Source organism: Oryctolagus cuniculus, chromosome 16, assembly GCF_964237555.1.
Source record: "Oryctolagus cuniculus chromosome 16, mOryCun1.1, whole genome shotgun sequence".
Classification (NCBI taxonomy): Eukaryota; Metazoa; Chordata; class Mammalia; order Lagomorpha; family Leporidae; genus Oryctolagus; species Oryctolagus cuniculus.
Genome location: NC_091447.1, coordinates 63,208,750 through 63,236,092, shown reverse-complemented (window position 1 = coordinate 63,236,092; position 27,343 = coordinate 63,208,750). Strand labels below are relative to the sequence as shown.

Here is a 27,343-nt window from a genome sequence, read left to right as displayed (position 1 = left end):
CTGGCTCCTGGTTCCAGGTTGGCCCTGCCTGGCCACTGAGGTCATCTGGGAAGTGACCCAGCAGATGGAAGATAGCTCTCTCTGTGTCTCTTCCTCTGTAACTCTGCCTTTCAAATAAACAAATAAATCCTTTTTAAAAAAATTTAAAAACTATATATTTGAAATGCATTAAATCTGGTTTATTTTATATAAATAAATAATAAACTTAAATTTTAAAAGAAGGGAAAAATGTTTTTAAAAGTTGTATTTATTTATTTGAAAGGCAAAACTACAGAGCCAAAGACAAAGAAATCTTCCATGTGCAGGTTCACACCCCAGACAGCTGGAACATAAGTGGAGCAATGGGGGCCAGGGTTGCGGTATAGTGGGTTAAGCTGCTGCCTGTGACACCAGCATCACATATGGCCACTGGTTCAAGTCCCAGCTGCTCCACTTCCAATCCATTTCCCCGATAACATGGCTGGGAAAATACCAGAGAATGGCCCAAGTGCTTGGGCCCTTCCACCCACATAAGAGACCTGGAAGAAGCTCCTGGCTCCTGGCTCCTGGCTCCAGATCAGATCAGCTCAGCTCAGCTCTGGCCATTGCAGCTATTTGGGGACTGAACCAGCAGATGGAAGAACTCTCTCTCTCTATCTGTCTCTTCCTCTCTCTGTCTGTAACTGTGCTTCTCAAATAAATAAATAAAATATTTAAAGAAAAAATAAATATTTCATGAAGGGAAAAATAATTTTTAAAAAACCACCTTTGAAACTAAAAGCATAAAACAACTATGTTTCAAAAAATAGAAATGATTCTTGAATTACGCTAAGGAAGTATTATGTGATGTCACATTGGACATCTAAAATTTTCCATAGAATTTATAATATAATGGTTATTTACCTTATACCCAGGTCCTAATTGACAAACTGCAAATCCCCATGCTGTGTTGAGTACTTTTCTGAACACACAACCATGATTGAGCCGATTTCAGAAGTCCTTATTTGCATCAGCAGTCTCTGAAGATCTAAGGTGTTTGCTCCCTGTTGGCACCAATTATCTTTACCCATCCTTTCACTTTCAGTCTGCATGCACCCTTGTTGGTGAGATGTCTCTCTTGTGGGCAGCAAATAGATGGGTCTTGCTTTATAATCCACTCAGCCAGTCTGTGTCTTTAAATTGGAGAATTTAGGCCATTTATATTCAAAGTGACTACTGGTAAGTGTATGCCCAGATCATTGAATCCCCAAAAAGTCACCAGAGACCCATTCTCACTGAAATGCAAAAACAAGGTTTATTCTGGAAGTACAAGCCGTGGCAGGGACCTCACCTAACCAACCGATGCAGCAGAGGTTAGAAGAAGGAGTTTTTGTTTGTTTGTTTGTTTGTTTTGTTTTGTTTTGTTTTTTTGACAGGCAGAGTGGACAGTGAGAGAGAGAGACAGAGAGAAAAGAGAGAAAGGTCTTCCTTTTGCCGTTGGTTCACCCTCCAATGGCCGTCATGGCCGGCACACTGTGGCCGGCGCACCACACTGATCCGAAGACAGGAGCCAGGTGCTTCTCCTGGTCTCCCATGGGGTGCAGGGCCCAAGGACTTGGGCAATCCTCCACTGCACTCCCTGGCCACAGCAGAGAGTTGGCCTGGAAGAGGGACAACCGGGACAGAATCCGGTGCCCCGACTGGGACTAGAACCCGGTGTGCCGGCGCCGCAAGGCAGAGGATTTGCCTACTGAGCCGCGGCGCCGGCCCGGGAGCGTTTTTAAAGGAAATAGCCACAGGGTTACTTCAGTGGGGGCTCACAGTAAGGGGACACTTGTGATTTGTTGGGGCTACTCATGGATGGCCTGGCTTCTTCTGGTTGACTCGGATCTAGAGAATTTCCTTATTTGGTCGTAATCTGTGAGCTGCCCTTTGGTAAGTTTTGGTTTCCCCAAAATGCTTGTTTTTACAGGAACTCAGACCTGCTCCAGAAAATGGAGGCTGCTTTTCAAAATGGAGGCACTTCTGCTCTTCAGTAAGTGACCAACTTGACTGTGTCATTTTTCCAGAAATATTCCTAATTTTTTTTAAAGATGTTATTTATTTATTTGAAAGTCAGAGTTACAGAGAGAGAGAGGTCTTCCATCTGCTGGTTCACTCCCCAAATGGCCACAACAGCCTGAGCTCTGCTGATCTGAAGCCAGGAGCCAGGAGCTTCTTCCAGGTCTCCCACATGGGTGCAGGAGCCCAAGGACTTGGGCCATCTTCCTCTGCTGTCCCAGGCCACAGCAGAGAGCTGGATTGGAAGTGGAGCAGTCAGGACTCAAACTGGCGCCCATATGGGATGCAGGCCAGGGCGTTAACCCACTGCGCCACAGCACCAGCCCCAAAATTCCTATTTTTAACTTTGAATTTCCTTTATAGTCTTACTAGAAGATTTTTTGCCTTCCCATTCTTTCCTGATGGTGAGTCCTGGAGCCTGTGGCATACTGAGAGGCTGAAGGAATCTCACAGTCTTCCATGGGAGCCCAGCCCCTGTCAATCCTTCCAGCCAGACTCAGAGTCAGTGAGAAACGCGAACTTTTCCCCTCTGATCAAATCCCTGGATCCCCACTCACTTCACAATCTCGCCTTCTACCAGGCACAAACAAGCGTCTCTGCAGCCGGCACTGAGATCAGAGCGGCTCCTGCTCCCTGCCTGCCGCCAGGTGCCCGTACCCCAGGGCCACTGCTGTGGCTCCTACCGCAGACAAGATGGCGTCGTCTCCCCTCCAACTGCAGACGCAGCTGCTTCTGGTTCATGTCCAAGATGGCGCCTGCCCTCTCTGGGCGCCATTGTGGCGGGGGCGGGAAGGGAGTGGACACCCTGTCGCCCTCAGGGCTCCAGGCCAGCCTCGGGCACAGCATAGCCCGCGAGGCTCCCCCTCCAGCTAGGTCACCAGTGGCAGCGGCCAGGGCAGTGTGAGTTCACCTCAGTCTGTGGAGCCAGTGCTTTCCCCAGCTCTGGGCTGCTGGGGCCGGGTGTGTCGTGCCCATACTGGTTGCTGCTCCTCTGCACCGTCCACTCAGATCCACAGCCTCCCGGCTCCTGCCTCCACGGGATCTCCATGGCAGCTCTTCCTCCGGCTCTCCCCTCAGCATGCACTTTCTCCACTTTTGGGTTTTGTTTTTTTTTTTTTACTATTTTTTTCCTAGCCTGGAGAAATCCACCCTTTCCTTAGTCCACCATCTTGGAATCCCCCTCTTTATATCTTTTTAATTTAAAATGTAAAAATCAAAAAGAGAGGTCCACTCAGATTTTCCCCCATGTCTTACCTGGATTAGTTTGCTCTTGTTGAATTCCTGGAGCTCCTTGTACACTCTGCTTATTAACCCCTCACAGATGCAGACTTTGCAAGTACTTGATCACATTCTGTTGGTTTCTCTCCACTCTGCTATTTCCTTTGCTGTGCAAAATCTTCATAGCTTGATAAAAATCCATTTCCTATTTTTGCTTTACTTCCTGTGTTTGGAGGATCTTACCCCCCAAAAAAGGTCATTGCCTATGTCAGGTATGGAGGGGTTCCCTGTGGTTTTCTCTCGTATTGTTATAGCTTCATGTTTTACATTTAGATCTTTGATCCATTTTGAGTTGATTTAGGTATAGGGTGTAAGGTAGGGATCTTGTTTCAAACTTCTGCATATGGAAACCCGATTCTCCCAACACCACTGATTGGAGAAACACATTCCTGAATTTAAAAGATTGAAGAGTCAGGGCCAGCGCCATGGCTCACTTGGTTAATCCTCCGCCTGCGGTGCTGGCATCCCATATGGGCACCGAGTTCTAGTCCCGGTTGCTCTTCTTCCAGTCCAGCTCTCTGCTGTGGCCCGGGAAGGCAGTAGAGGATGGCCCAAGTGCTTGGGCACCTTCACCCGCATGGGAGACCAGGAGGAAGCACCTGGCTCCTGGCTTCAGATCAGCGCAGCGAGCCGGCCGTAGAGGCCATTTGGGGGGTGAACCAGCGAATGGAAGACCTTTCTCTCTCTCTCTCTCTCTCTCACTGTCTAACTCTACCTGTCAAAAAATAAATAAAAATAAAAGATTGAAGAGTCCACTCCAGTTTCTCAGCACAGTTGCTAGAAATAGGAAGCAAACTCTTTCAAACGTGAGTTCCTGCAGAGTTAACCATGGGACACCTTAGGGGAAGTAGTCATCTAGACCTGCGGTTTCCCAGATCAGCTCATCTTAAACACGAGTCACATTTTAAAGAGGACGCATTTTTAACTCACACGGACCGAGACCTACAGTCCTCCTTGCCTGGGCTCCCTGACTTCCACACCATGAGAATCAGCTGTCAGAGGCTGCTGCCAGGTAAGTGAGATAGTAATAATGACAGACAAGTAAATACATCTGCAGCTGTCTCTCTAGCTGGAGAATCTTGTCAGTCCTTGGGTTTCTGGCTTAGGTCCCCGCTGTCTCTGTAAGGGAGGGAGGAAAGGTATTTTCAGAATGTTCGCTCAAAAATGAGGAAGGAAAAAGTAGTTCCTACCACTTATGCCTTCTGGGAGGACCAGAAGTTTGTCACAGAGCCCAGCACGCAGCTGGTCTTAGTGTCTTTCAGAATTATTAGGGAATACACCGTTTTTTCAGGAGTATCCCCGGTTTGACTGGAACTTGCCTTGGGGCCATAGCTCTGGGCTGTCACTCAACAAGAAAGCAACTTCTAGGCAGGCTGTACCTACCCTCTCTTTGGTCTTGCCTGACTTCCCAGGTGTCCCCGATAGGTTGGATTAGAGAGAGGGGCTTCAGTCATCCACAGGGCCAGCTAGCACCCCCTAGATTCAAAGTGATGGTCATAATTTTCCCTTGAACCAGGAAAGGACTCACCCCCCCCATGTCTCAGATGCATCCTCCTTTAGCCTCCTGTCCTTGCTCCGGGTCCCCACTGACCCCTCCCTGTCTCCCTGCAGTGCTGGGTGTCCTGCTGACTCTGTCGGGAGCTGGAACCCAGAAATCCAAGGGTGAGTCTGCTGGGAGCGGCCAGAGCCTGGGGAGGGGCTCAGGAACCCCCTCTCTGCCCCCCTCAGCCTAGGAGGGTACAGGAGAGACTCAGGGTTGTCCTGTGCTCAGCCCCTGGCTCAGCCCTGGGCTTTTTCCCCAACAGCCTGCGCCCCATGGTGCCCTGCAAGGTCCACGTGTGTCAACGGCACGGCCTGTCGCTGCGATGCAGGGTTCACGTCCACATCGGGGGAGATCTTCACGGAGCGCACGGACATGTGCGAGGGTACGGAGGCTTGGGGGCAGTGCAAAGCATGTGATACTGTGGGACATCTCCAGGTGCCAGTGGGGGACATGGTTTGGTGTCTTGTACCTGGCCTTCAGATGATCATCAAAGAGAAGAAAAGGTATGAACGTGGAGAGCTAAGAAGTGAATAAACACAGCTTCCGGGAGAGAGAGGACCTGGGTCCCTGGAAGTCTGGAATCTGGGCCTCAGTTTACCCTCAGAACTGGGGAGGGAGATGCTGAGCTTCCTGCCCATTCCCCGCCCCACCTCAGCACTGTCTGCTGTGTCCCAATCTGGGGGCTCAGCCAGAGGATCAGCTGGGCCAGAACCATCTCACATTCTCCATCTCCTGTCTGCCAGGTCTGAGGTCCCCAGAGCCATTCCTGCTCAGGACGATGGTTAAACAGGCGTACGTGTACCTGTCCCACCTGCACACAGAGGCAAGGTGATGTGACAGCCAAGGGCATACCCCAGGGCAAGCTGCCTGGGCCCCCAGTCAGCTTTGCCATTGTTAGCTGCATGATAGTTGTCGCTCCCCGTCTTCATGGGGGAACGACACAGGACCCTGCGCTGTTCTTTCGTCTGCTCGGTCCTCCCCGGGTTTGCTGCCGGTTCCTCCCGGGTTGGCTACTATCCCTTCCACCTCCGTGGAAGGGCAGTTCCCCCTGGCCACATTCCCCACTTCCGCAGGGGAGCGGCACACCGCCGGCCGGCTCTTCTCGGGGGCTGCACGGGTGTTCCCTCAGCTAGATGTTCCCCTTAGATGTTCCTGGTGTATGCCGTCTCTCTCCTCCTTTATAGTCCTCCTCCGCCAATCCCAACTTGGCTGCCCACACGCCGAGTACGCTGCTCTCCAATCAGGAGCAAGTCCTACAGTTTATTGGTTGAACTGGAGGCAGCTGTGCGGAAGCTGTTTACTTCTCTCCCAGCGCCATATTGTGGGAGAGCAGATGCATAGAATAAGTCTTAATTCCAGTAACTCAGTCTAGTCCGGTTTGCTCCCCACAGATCCCCCTTTCTTTTTATTTTTTTGGCGTTGATACGTGCCTGTCTTCGGTGTCCCGCGGCACACACTCTGCTCTACTTGCTAGAGTTGCCACAGGTTCTTAAAAGTCCTATCAATCAGGCAAACCGAATCCGGGTCCTCTCTTCGCCATGTTGTGAGGAGGTTTTTAGGCGCTGATGCGTGCCTGTGTTCGGTGACCTGCGGCTCATACTCTGGTCGAGCCGCCTGCTGGCGCTTACCGCCTTAATCAGGCAGACCGAATCCAAGCCTCCTAATTGTTGTATTGTGGGGAGGCCTTACTGATGTTAATTCGTGCCTGTCTTCGGTGACCTGCGGCGCATAAGCTGCTAGCCGCCGCAGGTGCTCATCGCCTCACTTAATCAGGCAGACCGAATCCAAGCTCTTACATTGCAGTGTTGTAGGGAGGCCTTTCTATTTCTCTATTTCTCTATCTCCGGGCATTCCCATTTCTCTCATTTTACTTCTAAACTTTTGTTTCTCTTATCCCTGCGGCTTTCCGGTGCCCGCCCCGAGGCTGCTTCTCGGCACCCGCCCCGAGGCTGCTTCCCGGCTCTGAGCCGCTTCAGCCCGTGCCTCTCTCATCTGCGCGGCTTCCCGGCTTTGCGCGGCTTGGCTTCGCGCGCTCCGCGGTCTCCACGCCCTTCGCGTCTGCACCACGGCCTCGCGCCAGCCCCGTTCCCTATCTACTTGTGCCCCGCACGCTCTCTCTGCGCACGGCAGCCTCCGCAAGTCACACAGCGTAGCTTACGTGTCCGCCACTAGCATTCAATCTAAGTTCCCCGGGCTAGCCTGGCGAATTCAACCCAGCTTACGTCTCCGCCCCACGATCTGGCTTCCCGTCCTTTGCTCCCCGGGCTAATCAGACAGATCCCAACCAGGCTTACGTTTCAGCTTCTGGTTTCAACTTTTCGCCCCCTATTCCCGGGCTAACTTGAGAATCCCAAAGTGGCTTTCGTTTCAGCCTCGGCCTGCCCCCCGCGGCTTCAATTTCCCTAACACTTTTCTCTACCCGGTATGTTTCCCTAAGTTTTCTTCCAACAATATTCCTCCCTCATTTCTCCTGGCCTCTCCCCACAGTCCGCGTCCAAGTCTGTTTGTTCTAGCTTTCACTTTCGCTTTCGACCTTAGAGATTTCTCCCAGCTTCCCCCCGTAGTCCGTATCCGAGTCTATGCCTAGGCTTTCAATAGCTTCTTCCGGCACCCTTTTCGTCCGGCTTTTCCCTAGGCTGTTTGCTAGTCTCTCTCTCCAGTATTTTCCCAGTTCTTCCCGTTTCTTCCCTCCTAAGTTTCATCTCCGTCCTAAGTTTCCTATCCGTCCTAGGTTTCCTATCCGAGTCACGGCACCATTATGTCGCTCCCCGTCTTCATGGGGGAACGACACAGGACCCTGTACTGTTCTTTTGTCTGCTCGGCCCTCCCCGGGTTTGCTGCCGGTTCCTCCCGGGTTGGCTACTATCCCTTCCACCTCCGTGGAAGGGCAGTTCCCCCTGGCCACATTCCCCACTTCCGCAGGGGAGTGGCACACCGCCGGCCGGCTCTTCTCGGGGCTGCACGGGTGTTCCCTCAGCTAGATGTTCCCCTTAGATGTTCCTGGTGTATGCCGTCTCTCTCCTCCTTTATAGTCCTCCTCCGCCAATCCCAACTCGGCTGCCCACACGCCGAGTACGCTGCTCTCCTCCAATCAGGAGCAAGTCCTACAGTTTATTGGTTGAACTGGAGGCAGCTGTGCGGAAGCTGTTTACTTCTCTCCCAGCGCCATATTGTGGGAGAGCAGATGCATAGAATAAGTCTTAATTCCAGTAACTCAGTCTAGTCCGGTTTGCTCCCCACAATAGTGGCCAAACCGCTTCCTCTTTTTGAGTCCTGTTGTCAGCTATCTTGATATCTTCTGCTCCCATACCAGCAGTACCCTAGATTTCCCTCCCTCAAAGTCTTGTGGCTGGCATGGCTGATTTCTCAGGGAATCCAGAGAGACAGAGGCAGAAAGCCCGAGCCCACAATTCCGTGTCACGTGTGGAATCTTGGTGAAGGCAGCTGCAGAGATGTAGCTCATCTCATACCCAACTGTCCCCATCAACCTTGAGGACAGATCTCCTGCCAGTGCCACCAGCTGAGAACAGAACAGGGAAGCCTGCCCAGGTTGGGGGCTGGACATGAAGCCAGCAGTGATGTGCCCCTCCCCCCTCGTGTCCTTTCATGTGCCCACACATAGAGTCCAGGTCAGGTGCAGAGAAAGGAGCTGATTTGGGGAGCGAGGACCAGGTGCCTCTCTGACTCACTGTGACCCCATGAGTCCTTTGGAGCTCAAAGAATCTTTGGTCCCCTGATGCAACTTACTGAGCCAAACATCCTGTTCTTGTGTTTTGATACATTCTTGTGTTTCTGGTTCTTACCACACTTATTTTTACTTTTTTTCCATTGGAACACAGATGATCCCATACATGCACACAATGTATCATGATTAGATCAAGGCATTCGGCATTTCCTTATCCTCAAAAATTCATCATATCTTTGTGTTGTGAATCCTTAAATTCCTTCTTTCTAGTTCTTTATACGACATATAATAAGCTGTGAACAACAGCCACCCCACTGGGATGTAGGGCACTAGAACGTTTTGGTAGCTGTTACCTAACTTCCCTCTATCTCTCCTCCTCCCTTCCTTTCCAAGCCCCCATGTCCACCATTCTACTCTCTTCTATGAAATCAACTCTTCACTTCCACAGTTGAGTGACAACCTGCCCGATTTGTCTTTCTGTGTTGCCCAGTTCCATCCCAGTGGCTGCAAGTGGCAGGGTTCTATTCCTCTTACAGTTAAATAATGTTCCATTGTGTGTCCACATCACACTTATCCATTTATCCAGTCATCTGTCGATGGACACCTTGGTAGATTCCACACCTTGGCTAATTGTGAACGGTGTGGCAATAGACACAGGAGTTCAGATAGCTCTTTGATAGACTGATATCATTTCCTTGGCTATATACCCAGCAGTCGGACTGATGGATCACAGACTATCTATTGTTAGCTTTTGGAGGAACCTCCATATTGGATGTACAGAAATGCTGTTGTTTTCGGCCCACAGTGCCCAGGCTCAGATCTGAGAGTTCCTTGGGTACCCAAAGGGGATCTTTCTTATGTGAGTCTTTGCTCTTGTATTCAGAGAACAAGGGACTCTAAGAAGCCAGGAAACACCCCCATGATTTGGCTGTGGGGCCCCTTCTCAGCACTTCCTCCTTACCTATCTTTGATCAGCCCTGGTAAGGGACAACTTCCTCCAGAGGTGGACACAACCGCCTTGAAAATGCCTGTCCATGTCCACCCCACAGTCTGGGTTTGACGTTGGGAGCGAGGAAGCCTAGCAATGGGTGTGGGTGTCCTTGAGCTACTTAAAGAAAAGGGAGGTGGGAGAGACCACAGGCAGGGGTCTGTGCACTTGACTTTTTTTTATAAAGATTTTTATTTATTTATTTATTTATTTAAGAGGTAGAGTTACAGACAGTGAGAGGTAGAGACAGAGAGAAAGGCCTTCCTTCCACTGGTTCACTCCCCCAGATGGCCGCAACAGCCGGAGCTGCACCGATCCTAAGCCAGGAGCCAGGCGCCTCCTCCTGGTCTCCCACACAGGTACAGGGGCTCAAGCACCCAGGCCATCCTCCACCACTTTCCCAGGCCACAGTAGACAGCTGGATCAGAAGAGGAGCAGCCGGGACCAGAACCAGTGCCCATACGCGATGCCGGTGCTGCAGGTGGAGGATTAACCTACTGTACCACAGCGCCAGCCCCACACCTGACTTTTGTTGTTGCTTAGTGGTAGAGGTTTTTTTCCCATGTTGCGTTGACAAAATATGCATATTACACTTTTTACCAGTTTTACGATGTTTCAGTATACTAGGCCCATAACACTAAAGACAGTCACATTTTTCCTTGTTTATTTTGGTTATGACCCCCTAATCAGATCAGTGGTTTGCAAATAGTTCTCCCATTCTGTCAGTTGTCTCTTTACTCTCTTAATTCTTATGATTTGTTAATTAGAAAGGTAGAGTGATGGGGGGCGGGGAGAGACAGAGAGAGAAATAGAAATCTTCCATCTGCTGGTTCACTCCCCAAAGCCTACCCCATAGTCTAGGATGGGCCAGGCCAAAGAAGCCCAGAGCCTGGAACTCCAGCCCAGTCTCCCCTCTGGGTGGCAAGGACCCAAGGACTTGGGCCACTGTTCACTGTCTCCCAGATGCATTAGCAGGAAGCAGAGGAGCCAGGACTCAGACCAGCACTCTGAGATGAGACATGGGTGCTGTAAGTGGTGACTTGACCTGCTGAGCCACAACGCCTACGCCCTCTTCTCTCTCTTGACAGCTGCCTTCATTATACGGAAGCTTTTGAATTTGAAGCGATCCTGTGGGTCTGTTTTTGCTTTTGTCGCCTGTGCTTTTTGGGGTCTGGTCCAAAAGGCTCCTTGTGCAGACCAGTGTCATGAGAGTTCTCCCCCTGTGGTTTCCTCTCCGTTTCACAACTTCCTGTCTTACGCATCAAGTGCATGATCCATCTCAAGTTCACCTTTGCAGATGATGACTGAGCTGTCTTGTGTCATTCTTTTGCATATGTTTATCCAGTTTCCCCACACTTGAATTTTGTATTCACTTACATATTATTTATCTGAAAGATGGGGGCGGGGAGAGGGAGGGGAGGGGAAGGGAGAGAGGGAGAGGGAGGAGAGAGAGAGGGAGAGGGAGAAAGACAGGGAGAGGGAGGAGAGAGAGAGAGAGGTCTTCCATCCACTGGTTCACTCCCCAGATGGCCGTAATGGCCAGAGATGTGCCAATCCGAAGCCAGGAGCCAGAAGCTTCTTCTGGGTCTCCCACGCAGGTGCAGGGGCCCAAGGGCTTGGGCCATCTTCTACTGCTTTCCCAGGCCATAGCTGGGAAAGAGAGCTAGATTGGAAGTGGAGCAGCTGGGACTTAAATCGGCACCCATATGGGATGCCGGCACTGCAGGCAGCAGCTTTACCTGCTACGGCACAGCTCAGGCCCCTAGCTTTGTTCTTTATCTGACCACCTAGCTTCATCACTGGGTGTTAATGACAAAGGTCACCCTGGAAAGATCCCAGCCACCACTGCTTTGGCATCAAGGGTGGTCTTCAACTCCTCTCTCTCTCCCTGAATGGAGTCCCCTCTAAAGTCCCCAACAGTGCAAAGAGCCTGGTTCTGTGCCTCCCTCGATCCCTCAAGGCCTCCGTCTTCTGGCACAGTGCTCAGTGTGGGTACTCCCAAGCCCCGTGCAGCAGCAGAGACACCAAGAGTTACCTGAGAGCCCACAATTAGGAGACAGGGAGCTCTACTTCGAGAACAACACAGTGTTGGGAACAGACCCTGCCCTGTTCTGTTGCAGACATCAACGAGTGTGCCCCGCCCCGGTCCCTGTCCTGTGGGAAATTTGCCGATTGTCAGAACATGGACGGCAGCTACTACTGCACCTGCAACCCGGGATACAGGCTCATCTCCGGGGAGAAGGTGTTCAAGGATGAGAGCCAGAACACGTGTCAAGGTAAGCCCCCATCTCCATGCCCGTGAGGTTTGGGATCACCAGATCTGTTCTTACTGCACCCAGGAGGCTGGGTCATGGTTACAGGAGTGGTGTCGAGGTCTCAGACAGAGCTTGTCTCGCCAGTGCAGAGAGGGATTGAAGGCCCCGGACAGACACAGGGACCAGCTGCCCCGGTGCAAACCTGGCTTTGTCACCACTTGGTTGCATGATACAAGCATAAATGAGCCTCGGTTTACCCATCTGTGAAATGAAGATGAGAAGAATGGTGCCAACCTCTGGGGGGCCTTCTGGGGGGACCAGGAAGTTACAAACGCTCTTAACAGAGCCTGGTGCAAGATGTGTTTTAGTATTTAAAAAAAAATAATTACTATGTGATGCACCATTTTCAGGGCTGTCTCAGAAGGGTCGGAGCCCCGAGAACCAGGGGAGGCTGCCCTATAACTCATCGCCCACCCAGGCCACAGCCACGGGCACTGCACGCCGCCACTAGGTGGCAGCACCTGCAGCCACAGGGGCTCTGATACCTGGAGGAAACAGGGTGGGGACTGAGCCCTCCTTTCTGTCCCCAGACGTGAACGAATGCACCTCGGGACAAAACCCCTGCCACAGCTCCACCCACTGCATGAACAAAGCCGGCGGCTACCAGTGCCTCTGCCGCCCCGGCTGGAGGCCGATTCCCGGAGCCCCCAATGGCCCAAACAGCACCGTCTGCGAAGGTTTCGCCTCAGGCGCGGGCAGGACTCGGGGTCCCTGAGTGCAGGGGGCGCCCTGCCGGGCCAGGCACCAAGGCCACTGAGTCTGGACCTGAAAAGACCTGGGTGGGGGTGGGGTGACAGGGTCGGAGCCGGGGGAACCAGCGGAGGCTGCCCTGTAACTCATCGCCCACCCAGGCCACAGCCACGGGCACTGCACGCCGCCACTAGGTGGCAGCACCTGCAGCCACAGGGGTTCTGATGAAGCAGGGCGGGGGCGCTGGGCAGGCGGCGGGGGCTGGGGCCCGGCCTGAGCCCTCCTTTCTGTCCCCAGACGTGGACGAGTGCAGCTCCGGGCAGCATCAGTGTCACAACTCCACCGTGTGCGTCAACACCCAGGGGTCATATAAGTGCCGCTGCCGCCAAGGCTGGAAACCGATTGCCGGATCCCTCAACGGCCGCATCAACACCATCTGCGAAGGTACCTGAGCCTAGAACCCCACCCGCGCCCCAAACACGCACACACACACACACACACAGATGCACACACACACAGCCGGACGCATGCCTGATGCCTCCTGTCCTGCTCCCTGCAGAGATCCACCTGCCCACCTGGACTCCGCCCCACGGCATCCACAGCCAGGTGAGTGTCCCCAGCCGGCACCACCAAGCAGGAAGTCCCCTGGCACTGGGGTCCCCACCCTCCACCACGGCGTGGGCTGACCCCTGCTCTCCCCTCCCCCAGACTCTCTCCGGATTCCTTGACAAAGTCCAGGCTCTGAGCAGAGACTTCAAGCCAGCCTTGGCCAATGTCACCATCCAGGTAGGGGCCAGGGCTAGGGGAGGGATCCCCAGGGTCTGAGGCCCTGCCTCACCTGGAGCTGGCACAAGAGGACACCAGGACACACCCATCAGCTATGTGTCCTCTTGCTACTGGACCACGAGTCTGTCATCGTTGCTATCTCTGGAAGGTGTAGATTTCCAGCCACGGGGACACCCAGGGAAAACCCCGCCCATACTGCATGCATCCCCCAAATAGACCAATCCCTGGGGCAGCCCCTCGGCCTATGGCCACTGGCTCAGCGCCCTTCCCCATCCAGAACCTCATGCAAAGAGTGGATGAGCTGCTGGAGTCGCCGGGGGACCTGCAGACCCTGCCTCACTCCCAGCAGCACTGTGTGGCCACTCACCTGCTGGCTGACCTGGAGCAGACCCTGCAAAGCCTGGGCAAGAATCTGCCCCAAGGGCCATTCACCTCCAGTTACCCTGCAGGCACAGGTAGGTGCCGGGTCTCTGTCCCGTCCCTGTCTCCCTCCTCCTCCTCACAGTCCCCCTGGAGCTGAGTGACCACACTTGCACCTGTGACCCTCACAGATACTACACGTGAAAAGGAAATGCCCAAGAAACTCTAATCCATGCACATTTTCATTGTCATATCAATTATCACCAGGACAATGATGGCGAACTGAAAACAACATAAACAGTTTCAAAAGAAAACTATAGAGTTTAGGAGAATGTGAATATTTAAGAGTATTGGGTTAGCCGGCGCCGGGGCTCACTAGGCTAATCCTCCGCCTTGCGGCGCTGGCACACCAGGTTCTAGTCCCGGTCGGGGCGCCGGATTCTGTCCCGGTTGCCCCTCTTCCAGGCCAGCTCTCTGCTGTGGCCCGGGAGTGCAGTGGAGGATGGCCCGAGTACTTGGGCCCTGCACCCCATGGGAGACCAGGAGAAGCAGCGCGCCGGCCGTGGCGGCCATTGGAGGGTGAACCAACAACAAAGGAAGACCTTTCTCTCTGTCTCTCTCTCACGGTCCACTCTGCCTGTAAAAAAAAAAAAAAAAGATTATTGGGTAGTTAAGTATGATTTGTTGTACGGAGGTAAAATCCACATCTCATAAAATCCGCCAGTGCAATCACAGAATTGGACAGCAATATTTCTTATATATATTTATTTATTTGTTTACTTGAAAGATGGCATTAGAGAGAGAGAGAGAGAGAGAGAGAGAGAGATCTCTTCCATCTGCTACTTCATCCCCAAATGCTTGCAATAGCCAGTCCTGGGCCTGGAGCCAGGAGCTCCCATTCAGGCCTCCCACATGGGTGTCAGGAGCCAAAGCCATCATCCAGTGCCTTCCCAGGCACATTAACAGGAAGCTGGATCTGCATTGGAGTAGCCAGGATTCAAACTAGCACCCCAAGATGGGATGCTGACATTGCAAATAGCCACTTAACCCACAATGCCAGCCCAGGACAATATTTCTAATATTTTCATACCCCAAAGTGAACACTTTCTCTGTGAAACAATCATGCCCTATTCCTCCCTTTCCCCAGGCTCCATACCTCAGTTTCATGCAAATGGAATCAATTAATATGTAACCACCTAAATCTAACTGCTTTCACCCCATGGCTGTCTTTAAGGTTCACCCATGTATCATTATGCTATTGCTGGATGATATTCCACTGTGTGGGCTACACTGTGTACATTTAGCCATTCATCCATTGATGGGCATTTGGGTCATTTCCACCTTTTGGCTATTGTGAACAGAGCTGCAAGGTATGCTGATGCACAAGTCTTTGAAAAGGTGCTTTCATTTATTAGGGTACAGACTTAGAAGAACTGCTGGGTAATACGGTAACTCTGTGTTCAACCACCAACTGGTTTTTCCAAAGCAGCTGCACCAACTTATGTCCCCACTGGAAATGGATAGCAGTTATAACTCCCAGGTGCTCAACAACAAAAATGTGTCACCTGCCTGTTAATGGGTTTTATGGTGGCCTTTCTAACGCATGCGAGGTGAAATCTCATTGTGGTGATGGTTTGCATTTCCCAGTACCTGATGATGTTTGACATCTTTCAATACGCTTGTCTGCTATTTGCATATATTTTTGGAGGAATGTCTATTCATGTCCTTTGCTTGTTTTGGGTGGGTTGGGCTGTCTTTTGATTGCTGAGTTGCAAGAGTATTTGTGTACAGACTGACAGATGCATCATTGAGACACAATCTCTGATTCGGGAGACTCACAGACTTTTCACTTCCATGAACAGACGTTTTGTCTTGATGAAGTCCATTTTACCTCATTTTTCTTTTGTTGCATCTGCGTTTGCTGTCCTATTAAAGAATCCACTTCCATATCCGAGGCCAGGAAGGTTGAACCCTATGTTTTCTCCTAAGTGTTCTTGTTTCACTTCTCAAGTTACGGACCAAGATCAATTTTGAGTGCATTTTGGATTCAGTGTGAGGTAAGGGTCTGACTTCCTCCTTTTGCATGTCCTGGGACCATGTGCAGAAGAAACATTAAATAATCGAGGCACCTCTCAGTGAAAACCAATGGACTGCAAGCCATATAAGTTCATTTCTGGTCTCTGAATTCTGTTCGCTTAAATGTCTGTCCTTACGCCAGTACCATAATACTTTCACTATTGCTGGTATAGAGCATGTTCTGAAGTCAGAAAGGGTGAGTCCTCCAACTTTGTTCTTATTCTCCAGGGCTGTTTGCTGTATAAATTCCAATTCTAGCTTTTCTATTTTGGCAAAATAGAGATATTGGGATACTGATAAGGACTGCACTGAATCTGTGCATCGCTGCCATCCTAACAATATACAAGTTTCCAATCCATGAACATGGGCTGTCATTCCACTTAGTTAGGTATCCAATTTCTTTCCTAATGTTCTGCAGTTTTCTCTGTACAAGTCATGGACATCCTTGAATGTATTCCTAATATTTGGTTGAAAATGTTTACATCTATGTTCATGAGATATTGATCTATAGTTTTCCTAGGATGCTTTTATCAGACACAATTTTTATCAGAGTGATGTTCGCCTTATAGAATTATTTAGGTAACCTTCTCTTCTCATACGTTTCTTGGAGGAGTTCCCAAAAGACACATATTTGTTATTCCTTCAGTGGTCGATGGACTTCATCAGTGAAGCTACCTGGACTGGGATTTGTATTCTTGGAGATTTTTATTGCTGATTCAATCTCTTTACATGTAATAGAGATGTTCACATTTTTCTGTTTATTACTTAGTCCATTATGGGAGCTTGTATCTCTAGAAATGTGTCCTTTTGTTGAGGTGATCTAAGTTGTTAGCATATAATTGCTCATACTACTCTTTTTTTAAAAGATTTATTTATTTGCTTGAAATTCAGAGTTACACAGAGAGAAGGAGAGGTGGGGGGGTCTTCTATCTGCTGGTTCACTCCCCACATGGCTGCAATGGCTGCAGCTGGTCTGATCTGAAGCCAGGAGTTTCTTCCAGGTCTCCCATGTGGGTGCAGGGGCTCAAGGACTTGGGCCATTTTCCACTGCTTTCCCAGGCCACTGCAGAGAGCAGGATCAGAAGTGGAGCAGCCGGGACTTGAATCAGTGCCCATATGGAATGCTGCCACTGCAGGCAGCGGCATTACCCGCTGTGCCACAGTGCCTCATACTACTCTTTTTTTTCCCTTTTTTTTTATTTTTTGACAGGTAGAATGGACAGTGAGAGAGAGAGAGAGAGAGAGAGAGAGAGAGAGAGAGAAAGGTCTTCCTTTGCCGTTGGTTCACCCTCCAATGGCCGCCGCGGCCGGCGCGCTGCGGCCGACGCACCGCACTGATCCGATGGCAGGAGCCAGGTACTTATCCTGGTCTCCCATAGGGTGCAGGGCCCAAGCACCTGGGCCATCCTCCACTGCACTCCCGGGCCACAGCAGAGAGCTGGCCTGGAAGAGGGGCAACCAGGACAGAATCCGGCGCCCCAACCAGAACTAGAACCCGGTGTGCTGGCGCTGCAGGCGGAGGATTAGCCTACTGAGCCGCGGCGCCAGCCCCCTCATACTACTCCTATAACGCTTTATAATACATATTTCAAAAGTCCATGAAAATGTCTGTTGTGCAAAAAAGTGCATGCATGTCTTTCAGGGTTTTTTTCCACAAAATAAACATCTTTCACTTCCATTTTCCATGAACTCACATGCAAGAAGTAATGATGTTTTATCCACCACAGCGGGGGCAGCTCCTAGCCTAACTGCCCTTGTGTGACTCTCACAACTCACAGAACTGTCCCTGGAGGTGCAGGAGCAAGGAGTCAGGAATGTCACCTTGAGTCAGAGCCAGGCAAAGATGCAGCTGGACTGGAAGCCTGCCTGGGAGTCTGGTGACACAGGTAATGGCTGAGATGGGGACAAAGCCACGAGGGCCTCGTGTGAGACGGGTGCCCAAGAACGCGAAGACGAAAGGGAGGTGTGGGGTCAGGGCCATGAGAGGAGGGGTTGTCCAGGGAGAAAGTACCCTTGTGTGACCCCGGGATCCAACCTGGGCTGGTCCTGCAGGCCCCTCTGTGGTGGGCCTGGTCTCCACTCCAGGGATGGCCAAGCTGATGGCTGAGGCCCCTCTGGACCTGGACCACGAGAAGGGAGCAGCTCCGTATGAGACGCACGAGGGCTTCCTGCAGGCGTGGCCCCCTGTGCTGCTCTCAGACGTCGTCTCGGCCTTTGTGAGCAGCAGAAACACCGAGAACCTTGGCTCCACCGTAGCCTTAACCTTCTCCCACCGTGTGAGTGCCAGTGGGGCGGGGCTGCGGCTGTGGATGGAGCCCGGGGGAGCCCTCCTGGCTGGAGGGACTCCCACTCACCCCACCCTCCCCCAGGAAAGTCAGCCCTTCCAAAGCCAGCTTTGGGTTAGCCTCTCTGGGCATCAGAACCAGCAGCTCACACCTGGGGCCTGTGCCTACAGCCGGTGATCCAGGAGCCACGGCTCTGTGTCTTCTGGGAGCAGAGTCACAGTGGATGCGGCCACTGGGCCAGCGCGGGCTGCCGGACAGAGAGCAGTAGAGGCGACAGCACCACCTGCCGCTGTTCCCACCTCAGCAGCTTTGCCGTCCTCATGGGATACGATGGTGCGCAGGTGAGAGCCCCGAGCCCTTTGACTTCCTTGGTGAAGTCGATCCGTATCCCAGGACAAACGGGCTGCTGTGATTCAGATCTGTTTGGGTGCTGATTTTCACCCCAGGGACTGTGTGTTAGAGGTTTTGTTCCCAGAGTCTTCTATTACTGGTACTAAGAGGGTGGGGATAAATCTGGCTGTAGTGTCTGGAGGCGGGGACTTTGAGAAGGATGGGATTGCATTGCACTGCATTGCATTGGGCCGCGAGCGTGGAGCCCCGTGGTTGGAGACAGAGACACAGATGCCTTGTGTCTTGCCTCTGTGCCACCTCAGGACATCACCAGCAAGAACACTCTCATCAGGGGCCCTGTAGGGTCACCTGATCTTGGGCTTCAACTTCCCCAACCTTGAGCTAAAAATAAGCCCTTTTCTCTTGATAAAGTTAGCTTTTCCTGGGTATCTTGCTGCAGGAACAAACACCTCACTGATACACTGCTCATCTTCCTTTTTTTAAAGATTTATTTATTTGAAAGTCAGAGATACACAGAGAGGACAGGCAGAGAGAGAAAGAGAGAGAGAGAGAGAGAGAGAGAGAGAGAGAGAGAGAGAGAGAGAGAGAGAGAGTTCTTCCATCCTCTGGTTCACTCCCCAGATGGTCGTAACGGCCAGAGCTGTGCCAATCCAAAGCCAGGAGCCAGGAGCTTCTTCCAGGTCTCCCACATGGGTGCAGGGACCCAAGAACTTGGACCATCATCCACTGCCTTCCCAGGCTCATTAGCAGGGAGCTGGATCAGAAGCGGAGCATCTAGGATTCAAACCAGCGCCCACACGGGAGATGCCCGCGAGGCAGGCAGCACCTTAGCTCACTGGGCCACAATACTGGCCCCTCTGTGTACCTCCTGGAGACCCTTCTCACAAGCATACAAGTTATGAATGACATAAAATAATAAAACTGGTCCCTAGGGAAACCAGGAAGGGGGAGGAAGCTAGAGTAATGAAGTTTAAAAATTAGAAAGTAAGAAATTTTGTTGGGACACATAGAGGACTTTCTCCCAACACAAACATAGCATTTTTCATCATCCAGTCAGTACAGTGGGAGCAGTAGTGCTCAGTGCTGGCTGGAGAATAGGTACCTGACTATGAGATTTTACATTAGAAATATCATATTGGCAGGGCCAGTGCTGTGATGTAGTGGGTAAAGCTGCCGCCTGAAGCGCCGGCATCCCATGTGGGTGCTGGTTCAAGTCCCGGCTGCTCCACTTCCAATCCAGCTCTTTGCTGTGGCCTGGGAAAGCAGTAGAAGATGGCCCAAGTCCTTGGCCCCTGCACCCACGTGGGAGACCTGGAATAAGCTCCTGGCTCCTGGCTTCGGATTGGTGCAACTCCGGCCATTGCAGCCATCTGGGGAGGAAACCAGCAGAGGGAAGAACTCTCTCTCCCTCTCTCTCTCAAATAAACATACATAAAATAACATTTGAGAATTATGAACCTAGAGCAACTTAAGCATCAACGTTGTGACTTTACCCAGCTCCTCCAATCCTGAATTTGCTAAGTAAAACAGGAAAGAAAAAAAGAAAATAACCATAAGTCTTCCCTCTCCGGGCTGCAGGCGCGGGACCCTGTGCTACGCAGCGTCACGCGTGTGGGGCTGGCCCTGTCCCTCCTCTGCCTCCTGCTGGCAGCCCTCACCTTCCTGCTGTGCAGAACCATCCAGAACACCAGCACCTCCCTGCACCTGCACCTGTCGCTCTGCCTCTTCCTGGCCCACCTCCTCTTCCTCACCGGGATCGATCAAACCCAGCCCAAGGTACTGACGGTGCCCCCACCCCCCAGGGACCCCCTGCCCTGCTTCCCAGGAGCAGTGCGGCCCCGAACACCTTGGCAAAAACGGCCTTGGCAGCAGGAGGAAGAAGCCTCCACCACACACGAGTGCAGTCCCCGGCCACCGAACACAGGGCCCGGGGTCTGAGACGTGGCTGTGAACATCAGGCCGTGCACTTCCACGGACCTAGGTGATACGGGAGCGTCGCTCTGTGTGGCCTCTTAACGCAGCCAAGACGCTAGGTAAGCATAAGACACGAGACGCTGGCGGCCGCTGCTGATGGAACATGGCAAACACTTTAGGAGTAGTACACGCCAACAGGAGGACAAAAAGTACCCTATACTGAATACATAACCAGTAGTTACCAACTGTCGTGCACTATACACGATTATACGCGCTATGCTTTCTAAAAGGGTGATTTATTATTTTATTTGAAAGAGTTATAGAGAGAGAGGAGGAGAGAGACACAGACAGTGATCTTCCACCCACTCGTTTACTCCTCAAATGGCCACCATGGCCAAGGCTGGTCTAGGTTGAACCCAGGAGCCAGGGACCTCCCCACCCAGCCCTGGGTCTCCTATGTGGGTGCAGGGGCCCAAGCTCTTGGGCCATCTTCTGCCGCTTGCCCAGTGCATTAGTGGGGAGCTGGATCAGAGCAGAGCTCCAAGACTTGAACCCCAATACGGATGCCAATGTCACAAGCCACAGCCTAACCCACTGCAATATTTTCTAACAAGTTATCTATTTTAAAAAAGGAAAAAGTCATTAGGTGGCACACACAGTGTATCAGAGTCCTCCCTGCGCCATGCCGCGCCCTGAGTGCTGAGTGGAGTGACTCCTCCCTCCTCCCCCACCCAGGTGCTGTGTGCCACCATCGCCGGGGCCCTCCACTATCTCTACCTGGCTTCGTTCACCTGGATGCTGCTGGAGGGCCTGCACCTGCTCCTCACTGCCCGGAACCTCACGGTGCTCAACTACTCCAGGGGCGGCAGCAGACTCACCAAGCAGCTCCTGCTCCCGGTGGGCTACGGAGTGCCGGCTGTCATGGTGGCCGTCTCGGCAGTGGCCAGGCCTCAGCTGTATGGAACACCTGCCCGGTACATGCAAACCCCCGCCCTCGTGGACTCCCCCAGCACAGACACGGCCATGGCCACGGCCAGAGCAGCATCGCGAGGACTGTGGCGTCCTGGGACACTGCGCTGAGCCGCTGCTTGCGGTTGCCCGCAGCTCCCAGCAGAGGGCCAGCCAAGCCCTGAGTGCTCCACTTCCAGCTGATAACGCAGCTCCCTGATAACGCGTCTGGGAGGCAGCAGGTGATGGCCCAGGCCCTTGGGCCCCTGCCACCCACGTGGGAGACCCGGATGGAGCTCCCGGCTCCTGGTTTTCACTTGGTCCAGCCCTGGTTATTGCAATCAGTTGGGGAGTGAACCAGCAGATGGAAGATCTCTCTCTCTCTGCCTCTGCCTTTCAAATTAATAAATAAATCTTTTTTTTTTCTTTTTTTTTTTTTTTGGCCAGGAAGAGTTAGTGAGAGAGACAGAGAGAGAGAGTTCTAGACAGTGAGAGACAGAGGCAGAGAGAAAGGTCTTCTTCCCATTGGTTCACTCCCCTAATGGCCGCTACAACCCACGCTGTGCTGATCAGAAGCCAGGAGCCGGGTGCTTCTCATGGTCTCCCATGAGGGTGCAGGGACTCAAGCACTTGGCCCATCCTCCACTGCCTTCCCAGGCCACAGCAGAGAGCTGGACTGGAAGAGGAGCAGCCGGAACTAGTACCCGGCGCTCCAACCGAGACTAGAACCCAGGGTGCCGGCGCCACAGGCAGAGGATTAGCCTAGTGAGCCACGGGGCGCTGGCCAATAAATATTTAAAAAGAAAAAAACCCTTGGGGCATCTTTCTGGTGGAGAGTGCAGGGCAGTGCCTTCAAATCTTCACCCCGGAAGCCGCAAATGTGAAGTTAAAAGAGGGCTGCATTTTTTTAAAGATTCCTTTACTTGAAAGGGTGACAGAGAGAGAGGGAGAGACAGAGAGAAATCCCCCATCCCATCGCTGCTGCACTCCCCAGATGGCTGCAGCAGGAGGCCGCAGTCCCCTCTGGGTCCCCTCTGTGAGTGGCAAGGACCCAGCTGGTTGAGCCATCGCTGCAGCCTCCTGGAGTGTCAGCGGGCAGCACTCAGACCCAAGCACCCCCGATCCAGGCAGCGACTTAGCCCCGGCACCAACGCCCACCCCTGCTGGGCCTTTCTAACAACTCTGTGTGAAGTCAGAGAGTTCACTCCACTGAAGATGGCATTTTGACTGAAGGGTCCTGGGTGGGCAAATCCATGGAGAGAGAAAGCAAGCAGATTCCGAGGGAGTGGGGGCCAGAGCCGGGGGTGGGGAAGCGGGAAGGGGTTCAAAGCTTCTCTTGGGGGGGCGTTGGAAGGGGGGAGGGTTGCACACCTCTTTACACTGAAATGTACACCATGGCTGCGTTTCACGGGGTGTGAAATTACTCAACACAGCCCAGTAAATCCGTGGGGGGGGGGGGGATTTAATTCCAGGAGGTGAGAGTCAGAAAAAAAAAAAAAAAAGAGCGACATTGAGTGATGCAAGAGAAACCCTTCACGCCCCAGCAGAGCCCTGGGCGCTCTGGTTTCACCCCTGCTGCGGGCTGTGAACTTCAGTACCGGCCCCCTCCCCCTTCCCGTCATCTCGCGGGGAAATAGAAGGGACTTGTGGCGGCCGACTTGCACAGCTGCTCTCTATCTGCGAGAAACAGCGCCTCTCTTACCCCCCCTCTGTCTCAGCTGCTGGCTGAACTCAGAAAAGGGATTTCTGTGGGGCTTCCTTGGCCCTGTCTGTGCCGTGTTCTTGGTGAGTGACGTCGTCGGCCCAGCAGTCACTGGAGGTGCAAGATGGTGTTGGGGGTGGGGGTGCTCCCGGGTGGTCGTGGGCTGGGTTTTCTGCTCTCTCAGCTTGTATGTGTTTGCTTGTTTGTTTATTTCTATTTATTGGAAAGGCAAAGGGAGACAGAGTCAGAAAGAGAGCACCCATTCACTGGTTTGCTTCCCCAAATTCCCACAACATGTAGGTCTGGGCCAGGCCAAAGCCAGGAACCAGAAACTCCATCCGGGTCTCCCCCAAGGGCTTGGGCCACCACCAGCTACCTCCCAGGCGCATTGTCAGGAAGCTGGAGGCAGGAGCTGAGCTGGGACTCGAACCCAGGCCCTCCTATAAAGCTTGAAACTGCCTGGCTCCCAAGCGGCGCCTCAACCACGGCCCGCCTGCACCTTGTGGTGGGTTTTCTGAAAGCACTCCTAAATTCTCATATGCTAATGCTGTCAGCAATACTGAAACTACACTGTGGCACAGCGAGTAAAGCCTCCGCCTGCCGTGCCAGCCTCCCATACAGGCGCCAGTTCGAGTCCCGGCTGCTCCACTTCTGATCCAGCTCTCTGCTGTGGCCTGGGAAAACAGCGGAAGATGGCCCAAGTGCTTGGGTCCCCGCCCCCATGTGGGAGACCCGGATGGAGCTCCTGGCTCCTGGCTTCGGATTGGCCCAGCTCCTGCCGTTGCGTCCATCTGGGGAGTGAACCAGTGGATGGAAGACCTCTCTCTCTCTCTCTCTCTCTCTCTCTCTCTCTCTCTCTCTCTGCCTCTCCTTCTCTCTGTGTAACTCTGCCTTTCCAATAAATAAATAAATCTTTAAAAAAAAAAAACTACTGCAGTGGACAATGTCGGGCAGGCTGGGGAGGAACAGAGAACAGGTATAAGATTTCACTCAACAAACCTGCCGTGGTTTCTTGAAGATCAATTTAGCTTTTTTCCTGATGACCCTCTGGATTCTGCAAAGCAAGCTCTCCTCCCTCAGCAGAGACGTGTCTACCTTCCAGCACCAGAACACACGGTGAGATGGGCAAGAGGCCACAGTTCCAGGACATGGCCATGGGGGCTTCACGGAGCTGGTGGGGGCTGGCGCGGTGGCACGGGGGGGGGGGGCAAGCCACCGCCGGCGACCCCAGCGTCCCGCCTGCAGCACTGTTGGAGTCCTGGCTGCTCTGTGTCTGAGCCAGCTCCCTGCTAATGCATCTGAGAAAGCAGCAGGTGATGGCTCAAGTGCTTGGGTCCCTGCACCTTCGTGGGAGACCCGGATGGAGCTCCTGGCTCCTGGCTTCAGCCTGGCCCAGCCCTAGCTGTTGTGGCCATGTGGGGAATGAACCAGCAGATGGAAGACCTCTCTCTCTGTACTCTGCCTTTCAAATAAAATAAAATAAAAACATAAGGTGATTTAGGTGAAAAAAAATTTAAATCCATGCCTAATATTTTCATAATATGTATTTTTCATGAGCTTTCTCCTGAAAAATGCAACCAAAACAAACTTATTTTAACCCCATTTTTTTAAGATTTTTATTTATTTATCTGAAAGAGTATGGAGACAGAGGGAGCAAGAGAAAAAGGGAGGGAGGGAAGAAGAGGGGGGAAGAGAGAGAGAGAGAGAAATCGTCCATCCGCTGGTTCACTCCTCAAATGGCCACAACAGTCAGGGCTGGACCAGGCCAAAAACAGGAGCTTGAACCTTCATCCAGGTCTCCCACATCGGTGCAGGGACCCAAGCCCTTGGACCATCTGCCGCTGCTCTCCCAGGCGCATTAGCAGGGATCTGGATGGGAAGTGGAGGAGCCGGGACCGGAACCAGCGCTCCTACGGGATGCTGGTGTCGCAGGTGGTAGCTTAGCCCGCTGTGCCACAGCACTGGCCCCCGGGTTGGCACACGCTCCACGCGTCCTCACTGACGGTGAACATCTAAGCGGGTCACAGCTGAGCCTGGCAATCCCCTCTGCAGGGCTACACACCACCCCCCCGGGGTGGAGATGAGAACGGTCTCGATTTTGTCACTTGCTCTGCCCACCCAGGACGCTGACATTCAAAGCCATGGCTCAGCTCGTCATCCTGGGCTGCACGTGGGGCCTGGGCTTCCTGCAGGTGGGGCCGGCGGCCCGTGTCATGGCCTATCTCTTCACCGGCATCAACACCCTGCAGGGCGTCTTCATCTTCCTGGTCTACTGCATCCTGAGCCAGCCAGTGAGCCCCACCCCGCCCCGCCCCTGCCCAGGACCCTCCACGGCCTCGCTGCCCTCAGGGAGCCCACTCGGGGCTTTGCGCTTCGCCTCTGCAGGTCCGGGAGCAGTACAGGACCTGGATGGAAAGGATGAGGGCATCCAGAGGCGAGTCTGAGACGTACGTGCTGTCCAGCCGGGGTGTCTGACACCTCCAGCCCCAGCACGGTGAGGTCACGCGTGGCTCCCGACACCTGCCATCCCACGCCCACCACACTGCACAGCCCGGGTACATGCGGAGCTTCCAAAGAGTTTGTGGGGAAAAAAATGGAATTTAATGTCATGGTGCAGTGGGTTAATCCTCCACCTGCAGTGCCGGCATCCCATGTGGGCACTGGTTCTAGTCCCGGCTGCTCCTCTTCCAGTCCAGCTCTCTGCTGTGGCCTGGGAAAGCAGTGGAGGATGGCCCAAATGTTTGGGTCCCTGCTACTCGTGGGAGACCAAAAGGAGGCACCTGGCCCCTGGCTTCGGATCAACACAGCTACAGCCATTGTGGCCATCTGGAGAGTGAACCAACAGAAAGAAGACCTGTCTCTCTCTCTCACTCTCTCTCTCTCTCTCTCTCTCACTGTGACTCTGCCTCTCAAATAAATAAATAAAATCTTAAAAAAAATGAGCTTTATTCTCAGTGCAAAAAACAGTTGTTTTTTGGAAATCCACAAGTCACTTTTCTCATAACATACATTTTCCACAGACTTTTTGCAGAAGGGCAAGTGGTGCCTTAAGAGGGTGCTCATCTGTGTCACTCTAGACTCATTAACCGTCAGCAAGGGGCTCCGTTCAACCCCCGCCCTTGCTCCGACATGGGGAGCCTTTTACCGGACGCTCACTGAGATGACCAGCGCGGTTAAGCAGGAGTCTATCTGAAGCAGGGGCGCACGGTCTACACAGAAACACCCATCCCGGGGTGGCTGCTGGGTGTGCACATGAGACGCCGCATCCCATGTGCAAGTCGCTGGCTTTGACTTCAGTGCGGGCTCTGCTCCCAGCCCAGCTTCCTGCTGCTGTGCCCCCTGACCCCCATGGCTGCACACCTGCCGCCCACGGCGTGGCAAGGCCTGGACCGGGCTCCTGGCTCCTGGCTTTGGCCTCCTCCCTCTTCCTCTCCCTCTCCCCCTCTCCCCCCTCTCTCCCTCTCCCTCTCTCCCTCTCCCTCTCCCCCTCTCCCTTCCCCTCCCCCCTCTCCCTCTCTCTTCCTCTCCCTCTCCCTCTCCCTCCCTCTCGCCCCTCTTCCCCTCTCCTTCTCTCCCTCTCCCTCTCTCCCTCCCCCTCCCTCTCCCCTCTCCCGCCCCCCATCTCTCCCTCTCCCACCCCACTCTCCCCCTCCCTCTCTCTCTCCCTCTCTCTCCTTCTCTCTCCCTCCCTTTCCCTCTCTCTCCTTCTTTCTCTCCTCTCTCTCTCCCCCTCTCTCCCCATTCCTCTCTCTATTACCTCTGTCCCTATCTTGACTCGCCTCCTCCCCATTGCCCTCACAGAGACCACGCTGATCATACTGAGACCCACACAGGAGGGAGACTGCTAACAGAACCGTATCTGCGAAGCCTCCTCTTCTACGTAAGGTGGCACGGCCACAGGCTCCAGGTGACAGTCTGAACCTCTTCGGAGAGAAGCCGTTCTGTCCACCGTGCCTGCTGGGTATGGATTTGACTTCCCTATCGTAGAACTGCCAAAATCTGCCTTATATGGGCGATATTCAGGTAAATGCTGACCACCTCCCCTCCAGGCCGCCGCCACTGCCCTCCCCCCCCCCCCAGTCTGCATTAGCAGGAAGCTGGAGTCAGGAGCCGGAGCTGGGTTCTGAACCCAAGCCCTCAGGTGCAGAAACGCCTGCTCCCAAGACACCTTTATTGCTGTAGGCTTAGCTGCTCTTGTCCTCTGTAACTTGGAGGTGAGCACACACAGGCAGATGGATCTCGGGAGAAATACACCATCTAGAGAAATGAAGTCTTGGGGCCAGCACTGTGGCACAGCGGGTAAAAGCCCTGGCCTGAAGCGCCAGCATCCCATATCAGCACCGGTTCCAGTCCGGCTGCTCCTCTTCCGATCCAGCTGCTTTGGCCTGGGAAAGCAATAGAAG

The 27,343-nt window shown here is 53.0% G+C and overlaps 1 protein-coding gene across 1 annotated transcript; it reads left to right on the top strand.

The window, feature by feature from the left end:
* The first annotated feature begins 4,201 nt into the window (after positions 1–4,201).
* ADGRE2 (adhesion G protein-coupled receptor E2) lies at positions 4,202–25,872 on the top strand. Its single transcript, XM_051835707.2, is given in 19 exon segments — positions 4,202–4,309; positions 4,909–4,959; positions 5,103–5,222; positions 11,634–11,789; positions 12,359–12,505; positions 12,816–12,962; positions 13,078–13,124; positions 13,227–13,304; positions 13,582–13,759; positions 17,519–17,626; positions 17,793–18,016; positions 18,196–18,366; positions 19,955–20,152; positions 21,026–21,264; positions 22,957–23,023; positions 23,959–24,056; positions 25,063–25,231; positions 25,326–25,408; positions 25,410–25,872. Coding segments are annotated over 19 exon segments (2,760 nt in total). The 5' UTR covers positions 4,202–4,278; the 3' UTR covers positions 25,858–25,872.
* Positions 25,873–27,343: the final 1,471 nt, after the last annotated feature.